Raw genomic sequence first — 12,608 nt, 5'->3', positions numbered from 1 at the left:
CCTTGTGTGAGCAGAGGTTCCGGGGTGGGCTTCACGGTTTGCTTTGTTAGCTGGGTAACACTTCAAAGGGCAAAAAAAGAGATTTTACGATGTACTACGGTGTATCACATGGGTGCATTTTAACTTGTGCGCAAGGTACTTTTTTTCCATTTTATATTCTGCCCTTAAACATCGCTGTGGTTTTTTGGTCATTTGTTTTTAAAGTCCTGTTCCCTGTAGAAGGTTAGATTGCAGCAAGGGCTATTTTCCACCTTCCCTGAAAAGCAACATTATTTTGTTTATAATTCTGGCTACGTGTAGGCTTTCCTAGTCCCATCAGTTCTGTAGCGGTATTGCTTTTGATCATATCTGAAACGTGGAATTTCCCACTAGCGTGATTGCCATAGCCGACTTTGCAAGCGATTAGAGGACTTAAAAAACAGCAAGCAATTATAGGACTTAACAAACCCACAGGCACTTGCAACAGATTAATATGCTATTGTCAGCTCTACCCCATGCGTCCCCGAAATGCATCTCTGCATTCCTCTCCCACTACAGAAATGCATTGGGCTCTCAAAGGGAAGGTTGATAACCATTTCTCTGCCGCTTGCACAACACACAACTTTGTGTTTTATTTGCAGCTGTGGGAAAGGGGAAGGGAAACTGCCCAGAGGAATTTTAGGTGGGCAGGATGGAATAGCCCAAACTGGAATTTGCCTGAGGGGTCAGGGTTAAGGTGCTGGTTTTAAAATGCTTCTTTTCTGAATGGGGTGTGAGTGGAGCGCTTATCCCCTCCTGAATCATACCCTTTCCTGCTCTTCCTTCCTCTCCCTCTGCCAGAGGTATGAAGGGAATGACCAAGGTGGTGCTTCCTGGCTGAAACATAAGGAATGCGTGGTATCCTTTCCCCCAAAATACAGACACGTCCAGTAGCTGTTTTATTGTTTCTGAGGGGCATTTTTGCGGTGGCGTTGGGTATACATCTCAGCTAAACACTTCTGCAAAGTTTCGTAATGGAGTTTAAAACAACAAACCGCACTTTCTCTGCAATTTCATATGTACACACAATAAGGAAAACCACTGACACCAGGATTTCATCCATGATGTCGTCAAGGAATTAATTTGAGGTGTTACAGTGGTGAGCAGCCACAAACATCTTTGCAGGCTTTTTTTTTTTCATAGCCAGGGCTATGAAAGAGCTACCGTTGTTTTTACAATGTATGTGTAATTGGATGTTGTCAACATTGTAGGCTTTTGGCCCAAGGAATGTGGGATATGTACTTCGACTAATGCAGGATATGGCTTTGAGTGAGGTTATATCTAAGCCCCCTTCCATGGGGGGACCGTTCCACCCTCCTCCCGCTTTCACGCTGACAAGTTAGATGCAGCAAGCAAGGAAAGTAAATCCAGAGGAGGTGTAACAAAAAAATGGGGGGAGATATTTTCAGGATCTACTGATTTTTAACTCATCATTGTCAATTCCCAAAATAGTTTTTGCATCAGGGGTACTAACTGAATGGAAGGCTACAAAGAAACTAAAATTACGGTTGCAAGGAGAAGTATAAGCTTAGTAATATGCTGTAATAAAGAGGCTCTCAGGTAATCAACCTGTAAGTACCTTGTGGCATTTTTGAAAAGTAGTATGTCTATTAGCAAACAAACAACAGAAACCATCGGACACATTTATTCAAACAGGTTTTTTCCTTTCCTTCCTTCCAACTTGAACAAAAAAGTTGGGGGGGCAGAGGAGAAGGATGGATAAAGATATATTTACAGGAGATTTCCTGGGCAAGATGTTCTCTAACCTGTGCTGATGTGCTGTAACTTGAGATGGCAGATAAGGAAACATGGAAGATGCCAAAATCTCATTTCCTCTGCACGAATTAGGTAGTGGTTGGATAAGTTGCTGTTTCTGGTGCCCTTTGTCACACTTCAGCAACCAACTTCGATGTAACGTTATTAAGCAAGACTATAGTTTGAATAGTGGATAAACTGGTTTTTAATGCTAACATGTTGGGGGGGGGGTTGAACTTTTTTGTTGTGTGAACTTTTTGTTGCTACTTTTTTTCCTGAAGCCGTTGTAGTACCACAAGAACAACTATTTTCCTCTTGACATTCCCCCCCCCCCCCCCCCCCCCAATTGTCTTTGTTAATTCTTGTGCGTGATTTGGAAGCAAATAGTAGTCTATCAAAATGAAAGCAATAATCCACACATCATTAGAGCTATTCCAGCTGTGTCAAATCAATGAAGTTGTTGTAGATTGCTTTTGTTTGTTAGGCTTTCTTTTGCAAGAGGCTCGTCTCAATATCTTTATTTTTTAAAAATGCACTTTTAATACCACTGTGGGCCGCGTATTCTACATTCTGAAAACCAGAAACCTTTGATGCCATTCCTGAAGCTCCTGAGGTCGTTCTGCTGAGCAGTGGAGGGACGGGACTCAGAGAGGCTGTGGGATGAGGCCCACAGTCTGTGGCACAAATTACATCATGGCCAGACTCAAGTTAATGTACAAGTTTCCGTGCTGCCTAATGAGAGCGTAAGGCTCGGAACAATGGATTACAAAGGGATTAATGGCAATTGAATTAATTGCCGTAAAAAGCAAAAAGCTGAGGTGTAAAAAGTAAAGCTGAGGTGTTCGATAACTACAAATGCCATTTCTTGCACATATATTTATGTGCCATACAATTTTACTGTAACATACGGTAACTATTTTTTCTCTTTTAATAGGAAGGTCGCTAAAATCTCTGGTATAGGTTTCTTGTACTTCTTATTTCCATCTCTTCCAGGATGCAAGAATCCATTGCATTCCTCAAATGTAGCGAGGAAATCGGCCAGAGCAGAACACACCATTTAAAAGCTTTAGTGCTGTTGTCAGTAAGGTTTCAGAAGTATGATACGTTTCTCCAGGCTCTAAGCACCTCGGTTTCTTTTCTTCATGTCTGACTGTGAATCGCCGATGAGGATGGCTTTGCTTCATGTGAAGGCAAAGAAGGTTTTTAACACTGATCTAAGCTGAACGGAACCTGTTTGAAGTATCTTGAATCATAAATGTCATTTCAGTCCGCATTAATTCCTTCAGAGAGGGAATCCAAGAACGCTGTAAACCTTGAGCAACAAGAAGGATGTGACTAGAAAGAACCGCCTTTTATTGCATCTGCCCAGCAAAAGGCAGAGTTTGGATTATCTCTGTGTGTCACTAGTGACAGATGATTGCCTAACCTGTTTTTAAGGATTTCCAGTAATGGAAATATCGGGATCCATACCGGTACTTCACTGTTCTATCATTGAAAAGTCTTTCTGAAGTCTAACTTGAATCTTTCATGCTGCTTTTTGAGTCTATTACTTGTTATCCTACCCAGTACTATTGAAGAGACCAGACGTTCTCCCTTTCTTCAGAGCAACCATTTGTGTATTTGGAGGTTGGTATGCATCTCCTTTCTCTTTTCTTCTTTAAACTGCACTGCCCTACTTCGGCCACGTTTTTCTCATCGGTCCTGATTTTAGCCCTTCTGGTTGCTCTTCTCTGGACGTTTGTCACTTTTCCCATGAGGCTGCAGGCATGGGGTGGTGGGATGCAGGATTGCCCCCAATGCCTCACCGGTGCTGACCAGGGCAGGAGCAGTACGATCCTCTCTGCAGCAACTCCAGGACTGCTGTGCTGCATTTTGGTGGCCGTGCAATTCTGCAGCCCGGCGTGGTGCTCCTCTTCCTCCTGCGAGCGCGGGGCTGGTGGCTCACGTTCAAGTTGTGATCCCCTGTAATCCCTGTGTCTTCTCTTTTTCCTGAATGGCTGCTGGTGGAGTTGATCTCCATGCTGGCTTTGTGCAGCTTGTGATGTACGGCTGAAAATACTTGTAATGCTTTTTTCCCACACCATCCCTTAAGTTTCTACATATCAATCTGAACCTGATCCTGTTCTTCTGCTCATTAGCCTCTACCAGCCTCACGTCCTGTGCAAGTTTAATAATAACAATCTCTCGATCCGTCGTGCAGATTGCTGATGAAGACATTGAACAGAAGCTAGTCCAGGACAGGCCCCCAAGGAGGGCCTCTTAATACAGCCTTCCAATTCACCAGGGAGCCTTTGAGGGCTGCTTTTTGGGGTACTCTTTCAACTGGCTTGGTACAACAGTTTTTCACTTCAATCCGGTTTTATTAGTTCCATGTGAGGGAATATCAAGACTTTCATAAATTCTGGCTAAAACGTCCATTGCATCTTCTCTGTCTACAAGTCCAGTGTTCTTGCTGTGTAAGGGAACGATGTTCAGTTTACGTGAGTCCTGACAAGTCCGTGTTGGCTCTTCTCAGATGACTTCTCCCGGCTTGCTTACGAGAAGCCTTTCTTGCCATGCGAATTTAGCAGTTCTTCCAATAAACAAGACGCATATCGTTGGATGTGTTATTTCCAAACCGTGTAACTTTCTGAAGCCTGAAGAGCAAGAAGAGTCCAGTAATCAGTCTCTAAAAGCAAGAGGTCAGCCAGTCTGGTTAGACATTAGATAGGCAGCAAGTGACTCAGCAGAGCTAAAATCTTGCCAAGCTGACTTCTGTTAGATTTAACGCAGAGAAAAACATTTGACAGTGAGGACATAATTTTAAGTATCCTGATGCTTTTAGGCATTTTGTTAGTCTTGTGTGTTATTTCCTTTAATTTAAAACTCTTGGAAGGTAACGTAGGGGTCACACACAAGGAGTTATCTCAGTTCAGACTTGCCGTTCACTTTGAAGTGCTGGAGTTGGAGGCAGGCCAGGATCCCGTAACGTGCAAGTCGGGAACTGCGCTTGGAAAGAATTGCTGAGTTTTCTGAAAAGTAGGGAACAAGACAATTGCAACTTCTTGCCTTTTATTCTTCTGATGCGTGTAATAAAAAATATTTTTACATAACAAAAGCATTCCTTTTTTTTTCCTTAGGTACAGCGCAGTACACTGCGTTTGCTTAAAAAACAAACCAACATGGAAATGGTTAAGTTAGAGGAGAACATTTCAAACAGCTTGGGCTGCAGGTAGAAAGGTTGCATTTCGGTTCAGCGTTGGAGGTATTGTGAAACTCAAAATGGAAGCCGTGGGACCTGGGATGTGGTCCTACAGTCACTGCATCTTTGCTGTATCATGTTTAAACAACTGCCTGTCTTGTTTTAGGAGCTAATTTCGTTTGTGGGTTTTTTGGAGTTAGAGGGTTTGGGTTTTTTTAACCAGCTCTAATTTTGTCTGGCTGTATTTATGAAGGGAAGCGATTGCTTTAAGCCCGAGAATTTGCCAGCCTAACAGGAAATCTTTTCACGGTGTGCCACTTTCTAATAAAACTTCTTATTTGAGCCCACAGTGGTAAGTGCTGACAACATTTCATCCCCGTGCTGCCATTTCTCTTTCTGTGATCCCTCCCGCCGGCAGGCTGGCTCCTGTTTCGGCACGTGTCTCGGGCAGCCCTGGCTGCGGTGTGGTCCCTGCGGTGGCCCTGCGTGACCCTGTGTGGTGAGTCACGGGGGGACAGGCCGTTCCAGGGATGTTGGGGTTGGCAGCCTTCCCCCGGTACGGGGTGAGGGGGTTGGACGCAGTGCTTGGTGAATGTCAGAAATGTCATTCTACAGCTTAAAAACCTGCGGCTTCTTGTCTGAAAGGCCCCACACCTGGAGCCTGCAGCCCCAAGAGATGCAGCAAAATCCTGAAAACTCAGAAACTGCAGACTTTGGAACATTAGAGACAGTCAACTCTTAAATAAACAGACAAGCTCTGCCTCAACAGAGGTTCCACTCTTAGGTTCCACTCTTCTGTATAATGCCTCTTTTCACATAAAGATGTAGAAATTTTAACAGGCGAGTAGATGCAGGGAGGGTCTTACCTTCTCAGCACAATAGCAGGAGAGCACAGCTCTACCCAGACCTGGCTGCAGATGCTATCAGCAGCATTCATCTGCGCTGTGCAGAAATGGAAAATATTTTAGTGGTGAGTTAACCAAGAGGCATATCCTGATCCAGCTTTGTCACAATAGCAGATCGCTGCGGGCACTTATCAGAGTTGCTCTCACGGTGGAACTTTAACTCGGGAGCAACCTTTTTGTCTTGCTTCACAAAGAGGGTTTCTCTTTGTTCTTTGTGAAAAACAGGAGACTATTTGTCTGTTTTCCTTGGATAATATTATTAAGGAAGATAATGCTTGAGAAGGAAACAGCAGCAGAACACTGGTCGAGCGCGTTCTGTCTGTGTTGGTCACAGATACAGATCCTCCCTCCTCAGATCTCGGTTTGTTCTGGATTCTCTTCCTCCCTGTTTCACGCGGCTTTAGTTTTCTCTATGGATTAAACTGAAATAAAAAAAAAAAAACAAATCACTGATTTACTTCTGAAGCAGAGGCTTCATCTGTCTCAGCTTATTTTGTAAACAGCAGGGCTGGGGTAGGGGGAAGGTGTCTGCAGAAGAGGAGGGTGAAGGAAGGAGCGGAGAGGGGATTTACAGCACCAAGGTACCACTCCCTGTTATGCTTCAGCCCACGCTTTACATTCTTTCAATGGAACAAAGTCAAGCTTTTTTCTTTTTCTTTTTGCCTTTTGTTTTTTTTTTCCCCTAAGGTGAATCATGTTTGGAAAAATTTACTTGTAGTAAAGAAAATGATAGAATTTAAGCCCTAATGTTTCCGGAGCTGCTGGTGGTGAGCTAATAGCCGTGGCCTGTTTATAATGTAATTGCATAGCTCTCTAAATTACCGCAGACTTCTTCATTAAAAAAGGAGGAGAAAAAAAAAATCCCCCAAACCAAGTCTGTATAACCATAACTCAGTAATGGAAGCTTCATTTATTTAAACTTTTTCCCCTCCACATAAACGTGGATGGGTGACTGGAAGGAAGCCAAGTCCAGACGGAATGTAGCTGGTGCTGTTATTCCTAATTGAGTCCGTAAGTGACCTGAAACTGTTTTGTGTTTTGCAACTGCCCTGAGGGCTCAAAGAGGCCGATACCTCTGCAGGTCAAGGATGCGATGATTTAAATGCCACCGTCATTAGCTCTCCTGTTACTGACCACTTCAGAAGTACTCGTCAAGCGAGTGCATTACGTTTGGGGGCAGATGCAAATCCCCGGGGTGAGGTTGGTAATGCTACTGGGAATGGAAACAAGGAACGTAAAGCTCATCTCTGTTGCTCAATGTACGTTCATCAGATGAAAGATTTAGTTGTCTCCTGGGCATTGAAACCTGTAACTCTTGGAGGCTGGAAAGTGGTACAGCAGCCATAGAAAATGCGTGGCTAAATAAGAATTAAAAAAAACCAAAACAACAAACCAGCTGATTTAAATGAGTGTCCTTTCCTTTCCTAGTCACTACAGTAGTTGCTTTTGATCTTATTGTTAAACAAGCAAGTGTTGATGACGAGGATTCTTTTTTGTATTTCAAAGTCGGTCTTTTATCCATCTGTTCACATAGGCAGTGAAGATTGCTGTGCCACGGTGCTTCCTCTCTGTATCCCTCGCTCTTGGCGAGGCTAACAAGAAAACAAACTTTGCGCTTGATGTCCTGGCTTTCGGGGTCTTGTGATTCGCTTTTACTGCTTTCTCTTAAGGGATCTTGAAGCCAGAGCGCAGAATGAATTCTTTCGGGCCTTCTTCAGATTGCCCAGGAAGGAGAAGCTGCACGAAGTTATAGACTGTTCTCTCTGGACGCCGTTTAGTCGCTGTCACACAGCGGGAAGGATGTATACTTCAGACAGTTATATCTGTTTTGCCAGCAAAGAAAATGGCTGCTGCAATGTTATCATCCCACTTAGAGAGGTAGAGTTGTTTGTTTGTTTCATTTTGGGTCCCTATCTGCCTTTTTCTGCTGTAAGCATCCACTGTCGCTTGACTTACCTAAAAACTATCGTTCGATGAAAAGGAGGAGTCGGATCGTTGTGTGTATCGGGCCTACAGGATTGTTGCAAAGCTTCTCCTTAGGGCATGAGTTCCTAAAAACATGCGTAGGGGACCCAACATGATCCTCAAAGTGAAGTATGGCTGCAGGACAGAGCACTGCAAAACAGAGTCTGCTCGGTCCAAGACTCGGACAGTGCTCCTCCCCCAGCTCCACAAATGCATACGTCCAGCTTGATGTTGATGGAGACTTCAGCTTGGACCCTTCGAGCAATATAAAAGCATCCTTGCGTGGGATCAACACTTAGACGTGTTGAAGCTCTCCCTCCGTAGACAAACTCTATAGCAAACTTGTGGATACTTTGCAAACCTGTAGGGCAGAGAGAAAAAGGGGATATTCTGGAGGCAATGACAAGCTGCCACATTTCCATGAAATTAGAGACTTATTTAAATGGAACGGAGGATGCATGGGAAGGTGGTGGGAGTAGAAGAGGAGAAGGAAGCTGTCAGCAAACACCTGCCTGATCTGCTGTGGATACAAGGCTGTTATGATCTTTTAATTAAAGCTTTCCTTTCATCCTCAGCTAATAACAGAGTAACATCGAAATATCCTAACTAGCAACTTATCTTCCACTGTTACAGAAATAGAAAACAATAAGAGAACAGTGTTAGATACTTAATCATAAGCAACAAAACTGTTTTCCCCTGTCCTGAGGAGTGTGAAAGTAAATTTCCTCCTCCATCCCCCAGGATTTGATCAAGTTGATCTTTTTCTAAATCTTGTTTTAATCATCACTCCCCTTTCTTTCTTTCCCCTCAGTCCACTCTCCAGAAGTGGACCTCAAAGTCTTTTAAAAAAAGAAAAAAAGGCAGCTGGGATACTTTTTGGTGCCTACTTTGAGCTTCTAAAGAGACCATAAACTTCAGGTGGTAGGATGTGTCTGATCAAGGAAAGACAATATGAATAATCACGTTTACAGTACACGTGTAAATGAATGCTGTGTTTGTACATTTTGGTACATGTAGAATATTTGAAGGTGTTTCTGTGGATGCGGTGCATAATGTGTTTTCTGTAACATTTCTGGAAAAGGTAATCAGTATAGAGAAGATGGAGGACACAAGCCTTCTCCCTAATCCCATCATTGTTAGCATAAGGAGCAAGACGGCCTTTCAGTTCATTGAGCTGAAGGACCGGGATACTTTGGTGGAGAACCTGCTCCAGAGGCTAAAAGAAGTGAACTCCAGCAACCCAGTGCACTGTAACAACTCGCAAAATAAGAACCAGGTACTGAACTTCTGGGGTTTCGTTTCTGTTATGAATTCAATGTGTTTACCCATTGGTCCGTTGTCCTGCCTTCCTCAGGGGGTTGATCTTGGGCCAGTGCTGTCCTGATGCCTTCTGTAGTGACCTGCCCGATGGGATGGAGTGCACCTGCAGCATGGTTGGGATTGACACACTGCGGGGAGCAGTGAATATGTGGTGATCTGGAGAAATGGGCTGATGGAGACCTTATGAAGTTCAACAAAAGCAAACCTGAAGCCTGGCAGAGTAACCCCCATGCAACAGGAGGGGCTGGGGGCGGGCTGGCTGGAGAGCAGCCGTGTGGAAAAGGCAGGGGATCATGGTGGACACCGGGCTGAGCTTATAAGTCAGCAGTGTGCTCTTACATTGAAGAGAACCAACGGCATATGGGGTTGTACTAGGGGTGTTACTGTTCCCTTTTATTCAGCACTTCTGAGGCTGATCAGGAGTACTGTGTCCAGTTTTGACTCTGCCCCACCACACAAGAAAAGCATTGACAAATTGGAATAAGTTTAGTGGAGGGCCACAAGACGGCCAGGGGCTGGAGCATATGCATTCTGAGGAGAGGTTGAGGGAGCAGGGGTTGTTCAGCCTGTCTTCCACTAGCTAGTGGGGAATTACAGAGAAGGTGGAGCCAGACTCTTCTTGGAGGTGCCAGCTAAAAGATGAGCAGCAACAGTCACAAGTTGCAACAAGGGAAAATCTGATTAGATAAAAAGAGAAAGATTTCCCCTGAAGGGTGGGCAGAGCTGGACCAGGCTGCCCAGAGGGGCTGTGGACTCCCCTTCCTTGGAGCTACTCAACTCAGCTGGACACAGCCCCCAGCAACCTGGTCTGAGGGACCCTGGCTTTGAGCAAGGGGTTGAAAAAGATGGTCCCCTCCAACCTAAATTGTTCTCTGATTCTGTTTTTCAAATGCTAACCAAAGTTAGAAGATTGTTTGGTAGCTTGTCATCAAGGACACTTAGAATTGGCTAACAATTTCTGTTTTAAACTAACCACCCTTTTTCTGACATGGAAATGAAGGTTAATTTGTATAAAGTCTTGGGTAAGGCCTTTCCTCCTGAAAGGTGTGAGGAGTTTTGATGCAAAAGGCAAAGGCTAACCCAGCTCTGTGTCTTGAAGACAGCTGAGTAGTTCTTAACCTCTTCTTAGTTGTTACCGCTTTGATTCTGCACTGCAGAACGCTCCTGCCTTCGGATCCACGTGCGTGCTCAGGGACGGTGAGTCTGCGTGTCCAGGAACAGAGGCTTCACAAAGCAAGGAGAGAAGTGAATGCGGAAAGGAGAGCAGTTATTTGCTCAATGCAGAAGCACTAAGGTCGGACTTTCATCAGGCAGGAATGGCGGGCCTTGATTTTGGAAAGGTATGTAACATTTGGGGGAAGTTGTAGGAGTTTGTTTTTCTTTAAAAAAAAAAAAAAAAGCTGGGGTAACCTTCAAACAGATACTCATTTTTACTAAAGTGAACTCTGTATTGGCTGGAGAAGTTGCGTGTGGGATAATGGGTTTTCTATTTGCTTGGAGTTTGTTCCTCTCCCTCCTCCCTTCATATCTTTCTGGTGAATATTTATATTTTTCTCCCTGTCTGATCAGTTCTTCTGGCCCCTGTGTGGTGAATTCCGTATGCAAAACGGGGAAAGTTGTAGTCCTTAGAGTAGACTTCCCATATCCATTGGTAATGGAAACGCCTTGCAGACTTTCTAATATGTCAAATGTTTCAGTTTACCAGTTCTCACATTCACACGATTTGTTCTCTTAAAAGATACCTTCTTGTTCCCAGTCTAGGGAGCAAATCAAGGAGAGTCTGTGGGATGACCATTTTGTAGAATATGGCAGAACCGTGTGCATGTTTCGCACGGAGAAGATCAGAAAACTCGTCGCAATGGGAATCCCTGAATCCTTAAGAGGCAAACTCTGGCTGCTTTTCTCAGGTGAGCGCTCTTAGAAAAGTTGGCTGTAGGCATCATCTTACTCTGAACATGGCAAAACATTTAGGCAAGAAATCGCCCAAAGGCAGTTAAATGTCATTTACATGGAGCTTATGATAGTGCTTACAGAAAAATGATCAGCTACTGAACTAATAAGTGCAAGGAAGTAGCTATGTAGATCTGTAAAAATTTTATCTCCGGATAACAACACGATGTGCAGAAGAATTGGAATAACATCTGTTTCATCTGTGTAATTTAAAATTTAACGTCATGTTTCCATAAAATAATGTTTGTCTTCCAGCGAGAATTAGATTGTAGCACAAATATTGATTTAACCCTAGGCAAATCAAATTATTGCAAAATAATGACATCTTCAAGTCAGCAGTCCTGCTCCTGCTTCTCGTTGAATGTTGGCAGGGGTAATAGAAACTGGAGATGGAAAAAACAACTCGTTTCATCCACGGATCTGGCAGAGCTAGAATGTGTTTACAATACGATCTCACGTTTAGTCCTTGATCCAGTATATGACATGTTCAAACATTTGTAGAAAGTATTCCTTCACGTGGGGGTTTTCCTCCTTGGAGGGTGTGAACAGCGCTGAGTACATTTCTCCCAGTAATACCTTCTGCTGGGCAAGTTTTCTGTTCAGTGTCAACGTTAAGGTGTTTGGAATGATGTTGCCTCATATAAGCTTTGCTGATAATTTATTTTGTTTTCGAGACACGTATTCTGCTAGGACTTTATTTCTGTTACATCCGGAGATTTCACTAAATTCGCAGACCTTGGGGAAATCTTGCTTACACCCTTTCGAGCAGTACTACCTACAGCACTAAGCGTAGCGTCGTCTTAATCCGCTTGCGTCTTCCTCTTCCTCTCTCCCTGCTGCCGCCAGACGCCGTGACGGATCTCGCCTCGCATCCCGGCTACTACGTACACTTGGTGGAGGCGTCCATGGGCAAGTGCTGTATGGTGACGGAGGAGATTGAGCGTGACCTCCACCGCTCGCTGCCCGAACACCCCGCCTTCCAGAGCGAGACGGGGATAGCCGCCCTGCGAAGGGTGCTCACGGCGTACGCGCACAGGAACCCCAAAATAGGATACTGCCAGGTGAAAAACTCCCAGCGGGATAACGCTTGCTGCTTTTTTCCCCTCTTTCTGCTCTCTCAGATTTGTCATTCTCTTGATAGTCTTTCTAAGGGTGGCTTTGATAAATAATGTCTTTTCTGTTATGAAAAATACATAATTTTATCTATTAAATGTCTTTTACCCTGGAAAACAAGCGCATAGGCTGGTACTTTGGCTTAACAAAAGTTTTCCCTCAGCATTTTGCAAACTGCATTTAGAGTTAAAGAAGGGGAAACGAGTGCTTGTGATGCTTCTGTTTGTTCGAAAGTGCGTTTCTTACCCAATACTTGGAGACAGTGCAAAGTAAACCGGCCTGCACAGATAAGATTCACGTAGAATGCTGGGGCAGAAGTTTATTGAACTAAAGTTCTGCTCCTTTCTGCCAAAATTGATGACACATTATGAAGTACTTTACCCAGCTGGCCAGCTAAAATA

At 44.1% G+C, this 12,608-nt stretch overlaps 1 protein-coding gene across 2 annotated transcripts in view; it reads left to right on the top strand.

The window, feature by feature from the left end:
• TBC1D8 (TBC1 domain family member 8) overlaps window positions 1-12,608 on the top strand; it is a 50,730-nt gene that overhangs the window by 25,264 nt on the left and 12,858 nt on the right. The window contains exons 6-10 of one of the 2 annotated variants that reach the window (XM_082488175.1): window positions 7,530-7,737; window positions 8,906-9,100; window positions 10,302-10,484; window positions 10,901-11,051; window positions 11,941-12,155. In XM_082488175.1, coding sequence (XP_082344301.1) covers window positions 7,530-7,737; window positions 8,906-9,100; window positions 10,302-10,484; window positions 10,901-11,051; window positions 11,941-12,155 — 952 coding nt within the window. Of the gene's footprint in view, window positions 1-7,529; window positions 7,738-8,905; window positions 9,101-10,301; window positions 10,485-10,882; window positions 11,052-11,940; window positions 12,156-12,608 lie in introns of both variants that reach the window. The other variant, XM_082488174.1, reaches the window with a different exon arrangement.

This window comes from Vanellus vanellus, assembly GCF_965231255.1.
Source record: "Vanellus vanellus genome assembly, chromosome: 1".
Classification (NCBI taxonomy): Eukaryota; Metazoa; Chordata; class Aves; order Charadriiformes; family Charadriidae; genus Vanellus; species Vanellus vanellus.
The sequence above is the reverse complement of the archived record's forward strand: the minus strand, read 5'-3'. Positions and strand labels throughout refer to the sequence as shown.